This window comes from Tauraco erythrolophus, chromosome 9, assembly GCF_009769465.1.
Source record: "Tauraco erythrolophus isolate bTauEry1 chromosome 9, bTauEry1.pri, whole genome shotgun sequence".
In the NCBI taxonomy this organism is placed as follows: Eukaryota; Metazoa; Chordata; class Aves; order Musophagiformes; family Musophagidae; genus Tauraco; species Tauraco erythrolophus.
Window position 1 is genome coordinate 3,685,502 of NC_141473.1, and position 19,842 is coordinate 3,705,343.

Here is a 19,842-nt window from a genome sequence, read left to right on the forward strand (position 1 = left end):
GCAGGGTATTTTGAGCAATGGGATGGACCATTTGTCTTTATTTGCTCGTCACGTGCTGAGGATGTCGTGTTTTGTGTGACAAATTCCAACACAGGGCATTCTGGTGGTGCTTCTTATCTCCGGTTGCCCTCGTTGCTGGCAGGCACCGTGTGCCTGCTGCCCTGCTTTGCTTCAGCCTGGGACCAGACCTGACCCGGCCTTTTCATCCCTCCCTCTGCCATTTGTTGCTTTTTGACTTTTCCTGTAGTCAGCATTGGATTAACCTCAAATTCTAAGTAGTGGATTGTGAAACCTGAACTCTCAGCGATCCAGCAAATTTTTATTAATGAGGTAGTGGTCTAAAAGGAAACAGAGCAAAAGATGAGCCAGAGGCGAATTCAAACTGATTATAGCTACTTTCCTTGGCTGTCTGGTTTCCAACAGGAAGAATGGTTGTCTGAGTTCAATTCCCATAGAGCTTTTGCAATGCAGATAACTCCAGCATATAGTCAGAATAGTGTCAGGATTGATAAATTGGTTTAGCATTGCTTTGCTTCACCCCTAGAACACAGAAAGGAAAGTCACAACAGGCCTCTCAACAAGAAAAAATTTCTCTGACCGTACATTTGTCAAAGTAAAAGTAACTGCTAATAATGTTTTATTTGGCAGTTTTGTGACTGCAGAAATATCAAGCCGTGACAGTGTATACTGTATAAAGCCATTAAGTGTTGTTCCTTTGCAGAAAGTACTTTTCTGAACCATCTAGCCATTTGTTTCATCACTGCTTTCTGCCCTGAAGTCCCATGTTCAGTATTATAAATCTGCCTTTTTGGATATTTCAGGTAGTCAAATTTTCACCTTCAGTTTAATGGGAGAGGTCAAGTCTCAGATTATCGTAGAAGCATAGAATGGTTTGGGTTGGAAGGGACCTCAAAGATCATCTAGTTTCAACCCCCCTGCCATGGACAGGGACACCCTCCACTACACCAGGTTGCCCAAAGCCTCATCCAACCTGGCCTTGAACACTGCCAGGGATGGAGCAGCCACAGCTTCTCTAGGCAACCTGTTCCAGTGCCCCACCACCCTCAGAGGGAAGAATTTCTTCCTTAGATCTAATCTAAATCTCCTCTCTTTCAGTTTAAAGCCATTGCCCCTTGTCCTGTCACTCCATGCCCTTGTCAAAAGTCCCTCTCCAGCTTTCCTGTAGCCCCTTTAGGTACTGGAAGGCTGCTGGAAGGTCTCCCAGAGCCTTCTCTTCTCCAGGCTGAACAGCCCCAACTCTCTCAGCCTGTCTCCATAGCAGAGGTGCTCCAGCCCTCGGATCATCTCATGGCCTCCTCTGGACCCGCTCCAGCAGCTCCATGTCCTTCTTGTGCTGGGAACTCCAGAGCTGAATGCAGTATTCCAGGTGGGGGATTGGGCTATGACAATCCGATCCAGGCACCTGAAGTGAGATTACTTGATTGCGTTCGGGGAATCTGCACAATCCCCAAGACCAAATTAAAATGAACCTAAAGCATTTGTGCATGAAGTTTAAACATTTACTTGGAAAGACTTTCTTTTCAATAACCTTGGAAATTTCATTGTAGCGCAACAAGCCATTGCCACTACACGTCAATTAAATTAACCAATAGTGTGATATATCACAATTATTTATTGGAAGCGTAAAAAGTACCATGTAGTGAGCATGGCAAAAGCTGTAGGAGAAATCTGGGCTTGTTTTTAAATCACTGACCATGAACTCAGACAGCGAGAGCTTTGATGTCATGTATAACTACATGGCCCAATTCCGTGCTCTGCTTTATTGATGCTCTAGGGATTAAAACTCTAAAAGAGGAGCAAGAGAGTGAAAAATAGGCTAGAAAAATAAGTGTGAGTTGTCAGACACCTAGTGCCTTTTGAAGCAAACTTCTTATTTCAGTTCTTTATATATATATAAAAACACTCTACATTTTTAGCTAAATACTTCCAACACTGCTGAAAAAGGTGTGCCCCATCAGTTCTGGGGCTGTTGTGTTATTCAAAGCTCTAGCAAGTGCTGTTTGCAAGAACCTGCACATCTTCCAGGAGCCAAAAGAGTCCTCCAGTTTGCCCTCTCCTCCCAGTTGTTCTGGATGTTTGCTGTGTGCTTGTGGTATCTACTTTAAAACTACATTTGTGTCTTTCTCCCTCGAAAGTACTCACAAATGAAGACATTGTTTAAATAATAGATTAAAAAGCCCTTCTATATTTTGGCACTTGTCTCAGTTTAAAAAATTGCTTGCGAAACATGAGACGTGTGAAATAATGTGTAATGACAGAACTTTATACACGCAGGGATCTGTGCTATTTGAACACCTATTTCGATATCAAAAAATACTGGACTTTATCTCCTGCTTAATGCCTAACTCTGTGGAGATCCTCGTGCTTACTAACTCATTAACATACGTACTGCACAGAATAGCTGAGGTGTCAAAAAATGTCATCTAATAGCAAATTCAGTTTTATTCTAGTAGGCTCATATCTCTTAGGAGACAGTAAAAAATTGTTTTCAAGAGATGGAGAGCAGTAATAATGTCTAGAAGGTTAAAACCAAGGGGGATACTTTTTAGTGAGAAAGAATTATGTCAATTAGATCAGGAGTTAGAGGAGACTGGAGAATTGTCATAGTTCCTTGAAATCAACACCTCATTGGGTCTAGAAACGTTCCTGTCGCTTGAGCTTCTACCTTCTAGAGGTTCATTCTTACTCTGTCTTCTGCCGACATTTTTTTCCAGGGAAAAAATGTCTTATACCTGAATTAACAAAAACAACCTTATCTCTATTTTTTAAGTTAAAAAAATGTATTTTTAGGTTCCTATGTAAGATTGGGGTATGCAACAGAAAACTGACACGTTTGTGCGTAAGTCATTCTGCAGGGTCCGAACAACAGGGAGCTCGAACTCAAACCTTCTGCCTCCAGAAAAGGGATCAGAGTTGCTCTCCTCCTCTCCAGTTTTAAGTGAGCCATCGTGCAGCCAAAAGTCAAGAATTTTGGAGCCTAAGGAGAGTAAGCATTTGTATTTGTGAATCTCAAAGGGTCCTAGGGTTGAGACAGACAGAAAGAGGCATTGCTACATTCAGTTCAGACAAGGTGTTGTCATGGAAAGTGCTGGAAATGCAGGTGCTCAACTAGTGAAATTTCTGACTCAGAGGGCTGGGACTGAGCACCTCTCTTGTCTTTGAGCACCTTCATGCTCTTAAAAAGCACTGCTGATGCCTTAGCTGTTTCCAGATATGGCCTCTCAGGCTTGATTTTCCAAGCATTCTGGACAAAACCAGGTCCCAGTTTTCTGCACCTTCAGAAATTAGCTAGTCAAGAGTTGTTTCAATAAGTATGCTCCAGAAAATCAAAATGCCCTTTTAAAATTAATATAATCTCCAATTATCATATTACCTCAGGGAAAAAGGCCTGGTGGTACTTAATAGAGCTCTTTGGGGCTGTTGTGCATTTTAATTGAGTGAATAATTGTAAAACACTTCAGGGCCTTTTGGTAAAAGGCTCTGTATAAACATTGCCATAATGCTGAATAATCAGGTTGTGACATGAACTGGAATAAATGAACCCTATAAATAGATATATAATGAATGTGCGTATGTATAACAACATTTTGGAGAGAACAAGGCATTTACTTTGCAAAAGTCCTGCAGTTCTTCAATAAGATAAATATCTGAGATTGGATAGCGATAATCCTCGTAATCAAAATGTTAGTTTTCAAGATACCGTGAACCTGCAGTTTATCCTCCCGTGCAATATGTAGAGAATTGCCAGAAGAATTGATGGTGTTACCACTTCAGTAGTGCCTCTTGAGAAAGGAAAATGTATGGAGGAACATGGAGGAGGCAGATCCATTGTGCTATTATTTAGACACCTAAAGATGTAGGTAGACATCTAGATGTTTGGAGGAACCAAAGGAGTTTCACTTCAGGTAGCTTGCCCAAGGTGTTGCTGCAATGCAGTGGTAGGGTTTGGAACAGAGTAAAGATCTCCTGCAGCCCAAGTCAGGGCTCTTCCAGGCATTTTCCAGCTGCAGGAATGGGAAAGACAGCAAAGGCACACCAGCCTCAGCAGCAGGATCAGTGCTAGGACTGTAGCAGATCTGCTGTTACCCTGCTTCCATCAGTAGCCACTGTTTCTCCTGAATACTTTGGCTGTCTGATCTCTCAAGACTATAATTTTCTGGGGCAGCCACTCTCTCTTTTTCTGTGCTTGTTATTCAGCCCGTTGGGAGGGGGAATGCCTCTGAAATGGAGATGATGGAGATGAACTTTTATAGTTCATGCAAAAAAAAGGCTGTGCTGGGCAACACGGTGCTGGTACAAAGAATCCTCTGTTCTTAAAAGGGACTTGACACAGTGATGATGCCACTTCACTTACTTAATGAAAGGAGCCCTCTAATACAGGCTAAATGCAAAACTGCATAGAGGAAACTGGCATTTGAATGGTTTGAGTGCTCGAAATATAAATGAATGGGACAAGACCAGACTCTGTTTCTAAAGCAATCAATTACCAGGCATCCTCTTACTACTGTGAAGCTCTCATTTGCAGGAACAGTCAAAGCTGGGAACTAGGATATTCGCTGGGAAAATAAAGCAAAAGCAAAGATAAAGCAAAAAAAAAACCAAAAAAGATAAAGCAAAAATTTTGCTGGGAACTAGGATATTCGTTGCTTGAGATTAAGCCCATCTTTTAAGCACCAAGGAGACACTGAGGAATGCTGTGGATTTGGGAGGGGTAGAAAGACTTTGAAATTATTTTTCCTTGCTGTAAACCCACTGAAGAGACTGATATAGTGCTGGGTACGATTTGAGTTCTGTAGAGTTGTACCCACCGCCAGAATGGTTTGACAAAATGATCCATTGTGTAGTAAATCTACAGATAGATTCAAACAGGGTAGAAAATGTGTGGGCTATTCAGCATCTTAGAATAGGAATTAGGTTGGACTAAAGCTTCCTTTCTCTTCCCAACTGCAGAAAAATAAGGATCTGTAAAAGCAAATGTCTTGAGTGAAGGAAAATGGAATATACTGATTTTTTATGAATTTTTTACCTCTGGAAGGTTCTCCAGTGGCCTGTATGAGCTGGTAGCTTAGGGTTTTTCCAATAGGATAAGTATCTGAGCTACCACAGAAAGCACAAATATCCCTGTTTAGCATGTTGCTGAAATCTTGGAGACAGGTCAAGGACTGACATTACTGTGGAGTCCCCACGACATTTTCTCACCCAAAGGTGGTCCTTCCAGGTGAGGTCTGAAGCCTGTTAACAGGATAGCAAGAGAAAGCTTGCTGCATTTGCTCAGAGGGCAAGTTTCTTTCACATGACCATTATTTCAGAATTTTTCACAAGCTCCAGATTCACTTAAACATCATGGCTAATGCTACTGACATCTGATATCTATAGCTTCCCTTCCTATCTGCCAGGGATTTCGTACTTCTGATGAAACAGCTTTAAAATTGCAAAGACAGCCAAAATGTAGCCTAAAATCACAATGATCAAATACTGTGGCTCTTACATGGGATTTTTTTCATGTCAAAAATATGAAGAAAGGTTGTGTGTCAGAATATCACAGTATTAAAGATCAATTTTGTTTCCAATGAAATGGCAACTGACATCAATTGATGTGGGATCTTCTCTTTCACGGTGTGGTTACCCTTCAGTTGCTCTCGGTTTCCACTTGTTGGGTTCATCTCTGGTTTTGTATTGCTTTATTTTGGGCTTACTTGGTAAAGAGAAAGTACTTCAGAAAATTTCATCAAATAACATGTGCTGCACTGATCAGGAAATCAGCGTCAAGAGCAGGAAAAGCCAGAAGATGAATGGATCTCTTAGTTCAAAATAGGAAACAGCTTGAAGTTCCTTTGGGGGGAAACAGAAACTCGTTCATTAACAATGACATTATTTCACCTCTGGTACAGAGTAAGGATTCTGTTCTCCTGGTGATGGACAGACACATGTCACATTCATGCAAATGACGCTAGGCATTCTTGATTTCAAAGGAGCAGCCCTAAAATATTGATAGTTTTGACTGGCGAGCTGTTCTCGTGATCCGTGTGTGACTGAGACATATGGCATAGGGAAAAATGCATTATTTGTGTTCCCAAATTGATTTCAGTCTGTGTAAGGTTTGCATGTGTCTGTGTTCATCTTGGTGGATATCAAAGTAAATCTATGTCACTGAAGTGAAGGACCTTGCCTGGGTGATGCAGTATTCATTTATTCACACTTTGATATGAGGATCATGGCTGATCAAGCACTCGTATATTTGGTGCAGGATTTATCAATCAGATGTATCTGAGCTTCTCGAGTTTTTTTCTGCTGTTTGATACTAGTATACAGCCATCTACTTGTTCATAGTCACGTACACAAAATTTTGTGGGAGTCTTTTTCCAGTCAAGGTAAGAGTAGGACAGGACTTTGCGTTGTTCTATCAAGAACATCTTCAATTGCTCAGTATAAAATGGTCAGTAGCAGGTTTCCCAAGTGCCTTTATTTTCTGTTCCAGTATTTTAGTACCTTCCCTGTTTTCCCTTGGGGCCCAGAGCTGCAGCTAGCAGCCTGATTCCTACCTCGTGCGATTCTGAAATTTCTTTATTTATCTTGGACTCTGTCATTTTGCCTAACCTTGATATTTTCCAGAAATCAGCTTTTTAAGTGGAGATGCCTGTTAACTTTCTGAAGTCATATGTCAGTGAATCACAGAACTGTTTAGTTTAACTCAACAAGCCTTATAGTGATACACGAAAATGATTTTCTTCTTCAGAGTCATGTTTATGTTCTTTTCCAACGAGCTGGCTGTTTTCTTGCAAAAGAATCTGTAAAAAAGGTAATTTTAAATAGGCACAAAATAAATTCTGTTTGTAAGGTACCCATAACCTTTCTAGAAGATCCTAATTAACTTCCTTATGTGAGCAGAGGAAGCTCTATTGCATCTGTAATTGTCAGCTGTTTCTTTTTTTAATAGAAATGGTCCCTTTCTGACACCTATAGGCATCATCATTCACCAAGTAAGCTTTTCATTTCAGGATGATAGAAACAACGGTAGATTAATTGAAGGCTGAAGTTCAGCAGTGGAGAACTTCCATCTGTTATCTTGCTTGTCTGTAAAGATTATGCCCTAATAACATGTGGGTGGTACAAAGCATTTAGTGAACGAGGTCCAGTCATTACCAGGTTGGCTCCCTGTGCTGCCGTGATGTTGGATTACTGCTGGACCATGGAGCAGCAGTGATGATGGTACCAAGCCTTAGAGGAGATGCTGTTTTATGACTTGACTGTGATCCAGATTGAACATATGCACATCTCAGCGTGGAGAGGGCACAGCAGACTTTAGGATGTGACTCTGGTGGCCAGATCCAGGTGCTGCTTTGTCTCATATCTGGGAATCAAACTGCAAATGTTCATACTGAAAATGGAATAAAGTCCTCCAGCAGAAAAATGCAAATTATCTGGTGATACTTATACTACACCCGATCATTTTGATAACTTTGTCCCTGTGTTTTCCAAAGGAACTCAAAGCCGCTGTGTGACTGCAGAGCAGGGCCAAATCCTGCTCTCAGCAGTGGGAATTCAAAATATGGGTATTTTCAGTAGTGTCTTTGCAGTCATTTTGATTTAAAAGAAGAACTATATTTGCTTTAATCATGCAGTTCCCAAGCTCGGCTTTGGTGAATTGCAGAAGGAGATGCTTATCAAGTAACTCGATGTTTTTCCCTATTTTTTTTTTTCCTGAAAAGAGCAGGAAGTTTGCCATACTGCAGAGCAAGAGGAATGAATTTGCCATCTGAGGGTGAATTTTCCAAGAAGGATTAGGATGTTTTGCAGTCCTGTAAATGTGGGAATCCTCCTTGCAAACCCAATATTTCTTTAGGCTCACAATCAAAATTGGCTCTGTAACTACGTATGCAAAAGAGGGAGAGGGAATTCCAAATGTGAACACTTCCAATCCTTAACAGCAGCTACAAATTTAAGTGAAAGTGATGGAAATTCCCTTACTTGTAGTCAGAAATTATTAAATGTTTTTGGCACAATTTCACAGTGAATTGCTATTTCTCAATCCTGTTAAAGAGTTAAAAAAACCCGAACATCATCTACTTGATAGTGCATAGATACGCTAAAAGGTCACCAGGTGACAGGAGAGAGATGTTTTCATCTGATAACACTGCCTCTTTTTTCTGTCTCTGTGTATTTTTCTTCTAGTTATCCATTTCCCATGGTATTCAGTAGCTGCAGTAGAAAAGACCTGGAAAACAGCCTGGAAAAAGGAGTGGGAATGTGTCTGTTTAACTTGCCTGAAGTCAAGGAGTCCTTTGGTGGACAGAAGTGTGGGAATGGCTATGTGGAAGATGGAGAGGAGTGCGACTGCGGGGAGCCTGATGTAAGACAGCACCTGAAATTACCACTCACCTCCTGTCTGCAGGTTTTGAGCAGTACAGACGAATCAGAGTTGGTTTGGCATGTCTAACGCTGCTCGGTGTAAAGCAAAACTCTCCTTTCACTGCTTCTATCTTATCAGATTAAGCCTCAGAGTCCTCAGAAACTTAGGAAATTTCTGCTTGACTTGCATTTGAGTTGCTAAATTTCAGGCAGGGCTCGATTGGAGCCCATTGGAGAACATTGGAGAACATTGGAGAACAAACCATTGTTTGTTTGTTCTCTCACAATTGGAGAACAAACACTCTTATGGGTTGGCCAACAGACAAGCCATGCCAAACTGTCATGTTCTTAACAACAGAGATTCCTTTAAGTACTAAGCTAAACTCAAAACAAATTTGTTAATGTTGCTCAAATTTCTCTAGATATCATGCGTGAATTGAAGGTTTGTTTCCATACATGAGACGCTCATGTTTATATTAATATAAATAGTTGTATAAACATTAATATTGCCTAGGTATTTTTTAATTGCAGCCAGCTTCAGTTTTTAGGTACAAAAAAGGTTTTTAGGATTTTTAGGACCCTTAATGCAGCCAGCTTCAGTATTTAGGTACAAAAAAGGTTTTTAGGGTTTTTAGGACCCTTCCCTCCTTGACTATGAGATTTTTCCTTCCCGCTAGCCGATTACCTTACTAACAGAAATAGCCTTTAGTGCCTCCCAAAAATATTGCTGCTACTTCAAAGATCATTCCATTTGGTTTAGTGAATGTGTCAAAGGACTACTCAGATCAGGAGGTGATGGGCAAAACCTGAGGGTCAAATAATATCCAAGCCAACATCCTTATCCCTTTGACTTCCCATGCTCATTGGCTGTATTGAAGTTCTCTCAGATGATCTGAATTACATAGATCAGCAGATGAGGGAGTTGTTTCCTGTGATAAATATGATTCTGCAGACAAAACAGATCGGGGCAGTTAAAACAGCGAGATATTGCTGTACCCTGTCTATACAGTGTATTGGATTTACACAAGCCATAAGGATTTCCTGACAGTTCACTCGTTCTTCAGGGTAACAAGGTTGGAGGAAGCAGGCTTATCTTCTTGTTTAAAGTCAATAGAGTGCAAGCAGCTTGCAAATGTCTTTCTAACCCAGTTATCTTTCTCATTTTTACTTTTGAATGTTAGCAATACCTTTTCAAGTCAAAGCCACTTAACGTCAGCAAGCACCGACTTGATTTGCCTCTTCTTTATATGCTTTTCCTTTTTAGTCATATCGGAAAACTGCAGCTTGGTCCCAATCAAATTAATTTGGAATTTACTGCTGTAATCTGGGTTAGATTAGTTAATAAGTCACTGTCCAGTCAGTTCTGCCAACTGAGTTTTGTCAACTGCTTTGCAATATTTTATGGCGTGGAAAGCTGTACGATACCATATGCTAGCTGTATTTTATCAGTGATCAGAATTAAATAGCTGTCTGAATATGGAGATGGAGTTGGTTTGTAGGGATGTTTCTCCTTTAAGCAAAACATTAGCCCCATGTTGAGGTCTGTGCTCACTGACATTCCTTAGCAGTAGGACAGCGATGGATTCGTAAGGATGGTGAGTGGTGACTGCAGCACACCTCCCACCCTGCAGACAATTCTGGAAACACTAATGCAACAGGGGTTCTTTGACCACCTCCAGCCACGCTACGGTCTTGTGTGCATCAGGCATCAGTCATCTTCTTGAGTATAATGGATGCTGGCATGCCCACCACCAGGCCAAGACTTGACCATGGGTGATTATACCAATTAAACTCCAACTTCATTTTGGATTATATTACCAAAAAAATGTCTGACATGCTACAGTGTCTCTGGAAGGAGGGTTAATGCAAATTACACTTAGAAAGATAGAAGGAGGAAAATAAAATGAAACAAACAAAAAAAAACTCAAAATAGAATAAAATAAAATAGAATAAAATAAAATAGAATGAAATAAAATAGAATAGAATAAAATAAAATAAAATAAACCAAAATAAAGTAAAAAATCCTCGGTCCCTGAGAACTTAAAAGTGACAAATGTGGCTAATTTTATAACGGGCTGCAAGGAGGATCAGAAAACTACAAATGGGTAGATCAGAAGTTAGACAAATTACTTCCAAATGTAATTAAGAGCTAGTGCCTGAGCAGCTGTGACATGCCAGGGACAAGTCAACACAGCTTTTGTGCCAGGAAATCTTGTCTTACAAACCTATCACAGTGCTCTGGAGGACTTAACAAGTGGATGGAAAAGGACGATGCTGTTATTGCAGCCTGTTAGGAGTTCAGAGAGGCTTTAGCCCAAAGCCTTTCACCAAAACCTCTTTAGGAGACTAAGCAACTGTAGGATGAGAGAACATTGCACGGGCAAAAATTGGGTTAAAAGATAGGAAATACAACCAGGTACAAATCATCCATTTTATTCAGTGGAAGGAGATCTGCTGCGATGTATCCATGAGAGGTGTCCTGGGGACTACACAATTCAGCATATTCATAAACAGCCTGGGAAGAAGAATAGTCTTGTATTTGCTGACGATACTAGTTAGGATGGTAGAGATGAAAGCTGACTGTGAAGAACAGCGGAGGAACCTTCCGAGACAGCTGGACTGGGCATTAAGATGACAAATGGGATTCAGTGCGGAGTGATGCACATTCCAAACATCACATATAGGATGATGGACTCTGAGCTGACTCTGACCATAGAGGAACAAGACTTCATATTGCAATAAATATTCTCATGAAAATGTCAGCTCGGTGCTCAAGAGTGGGCTAAAAGGTAAATAGGCTGTTAGAAATTACTAGGGAAGAAATAAGAAAACAAAACAAAGCACCAGTGGGCCTCCATAAATCTGCAGCGTGCTGCGTCTGAAACTGCACATGTGTTTTTTTCCTACCTTTCCCTGATCTCAGGAAGGATAAAGCAGAATGCAAAAAGGTTGAAAGAAAAGGAATAAGGTCGTTCAAAGTTTCGGAGGGACTCTGGCTGGAAAAGAAGAAAATGTAGGGAAATGCGACAGAAGCTGATAAAATCATGACTGAAACGGAAAGAATGAGGAGGGAGCGATTGCCCCCCAGTGAGAACTGTGCAAATGAAGTTAGAAAATAGCAGGTTTCAAATAAGTAGAAGGACCTTCTCCCCAGACTATGTTGATTATTTGGGAGTTCCTTTCCACTGAATGTTTCAGGTATTAAAAATGCCGGTGGAGCCAAGGGAAAGCCAGGAGACTAGGAAAGCATCATGTTTGTGTGTTGACATTCTTAGAATCATAGAATCATCTGATTGGAAGAGACCTTCAAGATCATTGAGTCCAACCATTCACCCTGCACTGTCAGGGTCCCTAAACCATGTTGCTCAACACCAAATCTACACGTTTTTTAAACACCTCCAGGGATGGGGACTCCACCACCTCCCTAGGCAGCCTGTTCCAATAGAACATTGTTCCAATGTTCTTGTCCTTCAGTGTTTTCTGCTGGCTGCTGACAGGGGGATACAAGGCTGGAAGGGTTATAGGCTGACCCAATGTGGTCTATCTTGTGTTTAAGCAGCTTGATGTAGTAGCAGATGTCCCTGCAGGACAGGGTGGTTGGAACTAGATGATCTTTGGAGGTCCCTTCCAAACCAAACCATTCTGTGATTCTCAGAAAAGCAAGAGTGAAAACAAGATGTCCTGTCTACAGTATCTGGCATCATGGAGGTGATGCTGGAATTGCTGTTGGGTTAGTCTGTTGGAGATGCTCTGATGAGCCCAGGAGACCTACACCAAGAGACTCAACTCCCGTCATTGCTGCTGTTACGAATAATAACTAATCATCATAAACTGCAAACTGCAGTAGTTTTGGGCAGCAGCCTCCAGCCCCCGAAAGCCTGGTGAGCCTTTTCTGTTTGCTTGCCTGTTTATGTTAAAACCATTCCTGACAATTTCATAGCCCAGGCACAAAAACTATTTACCAAGCTCATTCCCTGCAATGAGCAATAAGTGAGTGAGCAATTGGAAATTTCAAAGGCTGCGGTAACATCGTTCAAAGAGCTGTGTCTTTATCCCAGTCTGCCTGTGGAATGCCGATTGCTTTGCAGGGCTGGATGATGGGTTATAGGAGCTGACTGTTTCAGAAGGACCTTAATTGGACTGACATTGCTTTCCTCCACTCTGCTTTTCTCAGATTGCTGTTGAGGTGAATTTATGAGATGTGCTTCTGTGCAGAGGAACGCGACTTCTTAAATACAGCAGCTGCCCCGAAATGTTTGTATAGCCCGCTGCCTTCCGGCACCATCAAAAATAGGTGCAGGAAGTCGTTCTGCTGCTTCAGAGCAGCACAGTTAGCTTTGGACATTCAGGCAGATGTTATCTAAGAAAACAGTGCCATGGTGCGAATCGTTTTGCTGTTTATTTGTGAGTGCAGTGGTAGCCCTGTCTTCCAGTTGGGAAGCTTTACAAAAGCCAATAAAGTAACTAGAGGCTGTGAACATCGTTCTAACCCACTTATTCTTCCTGTGTTCCCTGTATTGTTAGTGATCCCTTGTTAAGCCAAACTGACTTAACACAGCTGAAGAGCAATTTTATCTGCTGCTATTTTTGTTAGAGAGATGAGATTCCGGCGCAGCTGATGTAACTTGCAGCTTGTGAGCATAAGCTTGGAAAACCAAATCCATTATTTTCTGAAAGTTCTTACTAGCTCGTTCTGCTGAGAATAAAGTTTGTGAAAGCCCAGACATGCCACCATCTAATCCGTTAGTGTGAAATTGGGATGTATCAGTTATTGAGAATGCAATTCATACTCATTTAATTTCTCAAAGCTCTATTACTGGCATACCCTGATAAGAGATCACATGGGATGGTGTCATCAGCTTTTTTTTGGTGGCAGCCACCAGTCTCTGTGCGATACAGAAGCTCGGTGAGCAGCTACCACAAAACAGAGAGCTGTAGTGGTGATGCTTAGTGGCAGTGACACAGGTCCTGGGTCCTCACAGGAGGCAATGGAATCATTCCACTGTTTTTTGTGGAAATAAAACACCGTGCTACTGTATCAGGATTGTTATCAGCATAGAATCATAGAATGGTTAGGGCTGGAAGGGACCTTCAAAGGTCATCTAGTCCAACCCCCCTGCAAGGAACAGGGATATCTCCAACTAGATCAGGTTGCTCAGGGCCTCGTCCAACCTGGCCTTGAACGTCTCCAGGGATGGAGCATCCACCACCTCTCTGGGCAACCTGTTCCAGTGTTCTACAACTCTCATGGTAAAAAAATTTTTCCTAATATCCATACTTGAGTTGTTTGTGATGTTTGGGATTGGATCCCTAGCCACAATAAACCAGCCTTCCTCGATGGCTTCTCTGGTTTTACTACAATTATTGTGCTTGTTGAATCTAAGGACAGACAAGACCGTTTGGATCAAGTCGCAGCATTTCACGCGCAATTCGTTATTTCATGCCCAGCTTTTCTTGGCAGAGCTCTGGGCAGCCTCTTGATTTACAGCTCGTTGTGACTGAAAGTTGTCTGCTCTAAATTTATCCGTCTAGGAATGCACGAACCGGTGCTGCAACGCAACCACCTGTGCTTTGAAAGCGGGAGCGGTGTGCGCGCACGGCCTTTGCTGCGAAGACTGCCAGGTGATCCAGGGGATGCGTTTCTCATCCGTGTGGGGTGGGCGGAATTCCGCGCTCTTCCCGACGGCAGGGCAGTAAGCAAGGATACAGAGCAGGCATAGTGGTGTCTGCGCTCTTTGTAGCCGCTTCATTTGCAAAACCTCTTCTCTTTTCATGAACTTCTGTGTGCTTGCATTTTTTCCCTGCTTCCATGGATGTTGTGCTCTGGCAAGCAGTCATTATTGCTGGACCCTCTTTTTATGGGAAGACTTAAAATATTAATTCTGTCAACAGCATATATAGTTTTAACAGCAGATCATCAGCTCTCGTGGTCTCCTGACGTACTATAAAAGCCAACTTGCCGCAGGCGTTTACCTTCCTGAATTCTCAGACCGTCTCTTGCATATGGGCTAATAAAGCATTCAGCAAGTTTCCATTGTGTCTGTGGCAACCATCTGCCTAAAAGCTCGGTAGCAGCAAGCTATCAAAACAGCTAGCAAATGCTTTTTAGCAAAATCAATCTTCATGTCTTTTTGCTTTTTGCCAAAGGCACTGTGGTGATGCAGTTAAAATTCAGAGCTGCTCCCAGAGCACGCCCATCTTTTGCCGTTGTTGTGGATAAGCAAATGTTCACATTGGCACATTCCACCATTGCCTACTAGTTGCCTTCGGCTCTGAAAAAATGCAGTTATCCAGAGAAATCAGGACAGATAAGAACGATTACATGGACTGGTTGTATAATTAAGTTGAAGAAGATCTTGATGCCCCCGACAGAGCGACATTCCCATGAGGAAATGCAGCTCTATCCCAGGAAGCTGTCAGGCAGCTGAATCCAGAGCCAGACGGGCTGGTGGCTTCGTGAGCCATACCATAACACAGAACGTAACGGTACGTGACCAGCCGGCTGCCCTGGTCACTGCTGTGCTGTCACAGCCATAGGGATGAAAAGGTTTCTGGTCTGATTTTGGTCGTTGCAGCCCAACGTTCCCGTGTTTAGGCATGGTTGCAGGGGGCACAGGCTGCATTTACCTCCTGACCTGAGCCATGTTTGCAGCGGCGAGTTCGGTTTGGCCCTCCTTCCTGCCAAACCCTTCGCCACACGTGTCAGATAAATGAATTTAAAGAGCTGCATAATCCCTATGCTGTCCTCTGCGGTCGGTTGGTGCAGAGCCAGCCGAAAAAGCTGCACGGGTTACAGCGCTGCGCAGCTCTTATTGATGGGAATTCGGGCCGTTAAGGGTTTCTGTTTGTTTTGCAGTTAAAGCCAGCGGGGATTTCTTGCAGAGAGTCAAGTAATTCCTGTGATCTGCCGGAGTTTTGCACAGGAGCCGGCCCTCACTGCCCGGCTAACGTGTACCTGCACGACGGGCACGCGTGCCACGGGGTGGACGGCTACTGCTACAACGGCATCTGCCAGACCCACGAGCAGCAGTGCATCACCCTCTGGGGCCAAGGTGAGCCTGAGAGCCAGGAGATCTGCTTACGAGGTAGACTTGGGGGAAAAAAAAAAAAAAAAAGTGTGTGATTGTAGATGGAGATGGAGGAATTTTATACAGTACCAATCTGTATCTATTCTTTTCTGAAATGGAGAAATGAATAATGAGGGGATCATTCTGCAATTCATTTTATCCTTGATTTGCAGTCGTGTTCACTCCTTGCAGCAGGGGGTGGAGAGCAACAGTGACTAGGTTCATTCTGCAACGCTGCTGCAAATGGCTAGGTGAACTTCGACAAATCATTTAATCCTGGCTTTGATATGGCCTTATGTCATCCTACAAAGTGATGAACGCTCTTGACGGGTTGAAATCACATCTCTTTTCAGACTGATATGTAAGCTTCCTTCTGTGCTCTAAATTGCTCATCTGCAAAACATATATTTCTGTCTACTTCCCAAAACAGAGTTCAGTGTTTGACGTGAGCATAAGATTCTTGTATTATTGCGTGTATTTTATTAATTGGTGTTACCTGTAAACCTGCCTCCTGACAGTACTCTTAGCAGAGTGTCCACTGAAGCAGAAAGAGATTTTATTCTCCCATGGGAATTTACTTGCTTTTTGCAAAAAATCTAGTAGCACGAGCTCTTGGGTTATCCTAAGCAGGTGATATCCCAGGAAAGCCGTTCACCTTTCTGTGATGTCCTGTGGCCCTTCCGCTGAAATGCAAGTAGTAACTCAGCATTTTGCTGTCACCTCCTGCATCGCTGGGGACAACTCATGTCTCCTTCAGCATCTCATTTGCACCCTCTCGCAGATGGGAAAACCACTTTTACCTCTCCTGAAGAGAAGAGTTATTTAGAATTAGATTTAATTATTTCTTTTAAACGAACTTTTCCAGCTCCTTTAGCCTTTTTAAGTTGAGTATCTCTCTGCCTTCAACTCTATTTTAAAACTTATGTATCAATATAGTGACACACGGCTGTTTCACTTGGTCAAAACCCTCATCAGAAGTCTATTGAAGGATTTATCTGTTACCTTCACAGGGACTTGGACCATTCGCAATTTTTGTTTTAAAGAGCATTAAAGCATCTCAAGAAATAATGCTGCTGATGCAGTTAGCAAGTTAGCTTGGTCATGTGGGTATAAGAGCATGTTAGAAGAGTTCCAGTTCAAAATTAAACTCCCCATGTAGAGCAAACCGTGCATCTGATCTACTCCAAATCCCACTCACGTCGTAGAGTTAAAATGAGCTCATATAGGCATGTACAATTATAGCCTCCAGTCTTAGTCATACTGGGATTTTTAATACCCTGGACACACAGACATTTTCTCTTGTATAAAGCAAAATCTCCTTATGAACCAGTTTCCCATGCCATGGAAAGTTACTCGGTCAGACTGTTAATAATTTCAGTCGCTGAGAAAAATTCAGCTAAAGGTCAGAGAGCTGAGTTGCTGCAGCTCCCTTGCCAGGTCTGTTTCTTAACGCAGCACATCCTCCAAACCCCCGGGCTCCCCTAATTCTTTCTTGTCTTTCTTCTTGGGACTATTCAATATGGGCACTGCTGTGCATGGAGTCTCCAGTGGTCAAGGCAACGGGGGTCTGCTTATGAGAAGGATGACTTTGTTAAGAACAGAGCTCAAACAGACTTTAACTGGAATACCCCTATTTGTCTTGGGAATACCCAAGGATAAAGATTTTGAAATGGAGGATGGGACATTGCGAAACCTGAACTGAAAGGCTTGATTCTGATCATATTGTTGGAAATAATGCCAGTAAAATAAACCTTCAAGCAGTGTAGCAGATAGGGTTCAAGCAAAAACCAAGGCCTGTGTTCTGGGTTATAAGACTAGGGATGTGAATATCCACCACTTGATCACATCTGGTTGGAGTATGAGCTGGCAGATGTGGGGTGGAATGGGAATAGGGCTATGGTGGGCCACGCAGTCAGAAAAGTATCATGGGACAGATTTGTAAAGTTTCCTTCCAGCCTTGCTTGCAGCAAAAAGAGAGACTTGGCATTCTAAGATGTTGTCTCTGGACTTCATTTCAAAAAGATACATTTGAACCTTTTACCAGACTGTTGTAATTGATGAAAATCGTTTTTAACAACTGTGTGTGTTGGAGGGAAGGAGTAGTTGTGTGGTTTTTTTAAAAAGAAATCTATACTGTAAAGTTCATTTACATTAATTCCTTTTTTCTTCTTCCCAGTGGGAGAAAGCCATGCAGAACAAAATACAATAACTTTTCTTAAAATAATATTCAGTATATTGAATTCCTTATCACTGTCTTTTTTTGAATATCTATCTTTATTCATCAGATTACAGATGTCCAGTGGACCAATAATAAACATCAATCTTAATATTTTTAGATCTAGTTAAAGAAAAGTGATGAGCACTGTCAGAGCTTGTCAACATTAAGCTGAGCGATAGGAATCTGTTTCCAGACAGAAGTACTTGCATTTCCTTGGGGTTTTTTGTTACTTTCAACAAATGGAGGAATATTTTTTGCTATTCCCTATCTGCATGGAAAGCTTGGAGTGAAAGAGGGGAGGAGCACCTGGGGACAGTATCTGAAAATAGCCATAAATTCCTCTTAAAGACCAAGTTCATTCCCAGAACACGCAAATTTCTCTACTCTTTCTCTGAACTTAATTTGTGTAATTTTTTTCTCTTCTAGGAGCAACATGCATGAATTGCTTGCGACCTTTTTTTTTTTTTCATATTCAAAAATATCAAATAGCACTAACCTGACTTATTGATAGAAGTGTGACTGAAAGATACATCGATAGTACTGCATCTGTGTAATGTCTGGTACTCCATTGGCATTTTCCAGGAGCAACTACATACACTGATAAAGCTATTTAAGAGAGAGAAATTATTGATTACCAAGGAACAGAAGATTCTCAGCTGTAGCCTCAAGGCTTTTTCTACATTGACAAGAAAATGATTCTTTAGGGAAGGAAAGGAGATGTTTGTCAGTGTGTTTTCACACTTTTCCCCGAGAGGAAAAAAAATCAATGATTTGGGGAAGCCAATGGCAGGCATTGACTTAATGATTAGAACATACTTAAATTTGTTGCATAGACATGGCCGTTTGTTTAGGCAGGAACAATCTTAATTTTAATGTCAATATTTGTTAGCAAGGCCTGTCACTGGGGTAAGAGCTTTGAAGTTTTTTCCAGGTACAACCCCGTAGGCAAAATAGAGGCTAACGTGGCTTGTGTGTTTTCTGCAAATCCTGGGTTTTTTTAGGCGAGTTGTTCTGAGTAGAAGAAAATGCAGAAGGTAGCAAGAACACTGGAGAAGGGTCACAATAACGTGCATAATCCTGGGAACTCTGCCTGGTAGAGGCAAACCCGGTTCAGTCTACATCTCGGACAGCTGTAATCTGGGATCTAGACAGATCTGAGGTTCGGAAGAATGCCAAAAATACAAGGCTTAGCTAAGAAGCAGTGCTAAGAGTAGCGCTTAGGCTTCTCCTCTACGTTAGCTGACCAAACCATCATCAACTCTTTTGCAAAACTACTACTTGTTCCAAGCACTGTAAACATTTGAATCCATCCAGTAAAATCGAACTATTTTGATCCTCACAGATTTATGACCAAGCCTTCCTTTTTTGAGATGGGAAAGGGCTTAAGCCATATTTTCAGAGCTAGTAAGAGCCAGCGTAGTCCTTAAATGAAAAAAAAAACAGCGTGACCCCATCTTGCTCTTGCACGGACTTTACAACAGGGATCTCCAAGATGAAGGGAGAGGCCAAGGGGATCTTGTGGAAAGTTTGCTTTGCATCATCAGTGCAGTAAAACAAACTGAATGAGATATAAAATCCAGGCACAAATCACGTGACAGAGAACTGTATTTTTATGCTTATGTTTATTTATAAATTTTTTGTCGTGCTTGTTGGTGCACTTTGAGCAACAGAACTCCAGTCTTTTACTCACAGGGTGGTTTTTTTCCCCCCTCCACACCCATAAACACTGTATATTTATTTTTTAAAATAAATCTTGAGACAATGTTGGGAACTGAATTGAAATATCTTTCTTTTCCGCTGTCAGCTTGATAACGGGTGTTTCTCTGTTCTTGGAATCAGCACCATGGTCAGAAATTTCTCTCTTCTCTTTCGGGAGACCGTAACGGTATTTTCTCATTGCAGCAGGTCTTGCACTGATCTGAAATGACACAGCATTTCTGTATCGCTTCCGAAAGCGTAAAACATCTCTTTTTTTCCCAACCGTGTAGGGAAAGAAGTGGGATCATCAATATACACATTTGGAGAAAAAACAAAGTCTCCAGGCTGACAACTGCAGTGGTGAGCTTTGACCTTGTGCAGTTTCAAATGGCTGATTTAGTCCCTTGACTAAGGCTTGGCATGGAAAGGCTGACAGGACCTTAATTACAGGGTCACCATACTATAATTATCAATAGCAAAGTGAAATAA

The 19,842-nt window shown here is 41.8% G+C and overlaps 1 protein-coding gene across 1 annotated transcript in view; it reads left to right on the forward strand.

Annotated features, from left to right (window-relative positions):
* ADAM12 (ADAM metallopeptidase domain 12) overlaps positions 1-19,842 on the forward strand; it is a 193,602-nt gene that overhangs the window by 153,595 nt on the left and 20,165 nt on the right. Inside the window, exons 12-14 of the mRNA XM_086617005.1 lie at positions 8,194-8,371; positions 13,903-13,992; positions 15,227-15,422. Of these exons, the coding sequence (XP_086473131.1) occupies positions 8,194-8,371; positions 13,903-13,992; positions 15,227-15,422 (464 nt within the window). The remainder of the gene's footprint in view (positions 1-8,193; positions 8,372-13,902; positions 13,993-15,226; positions 15,423-19,842) is intronic.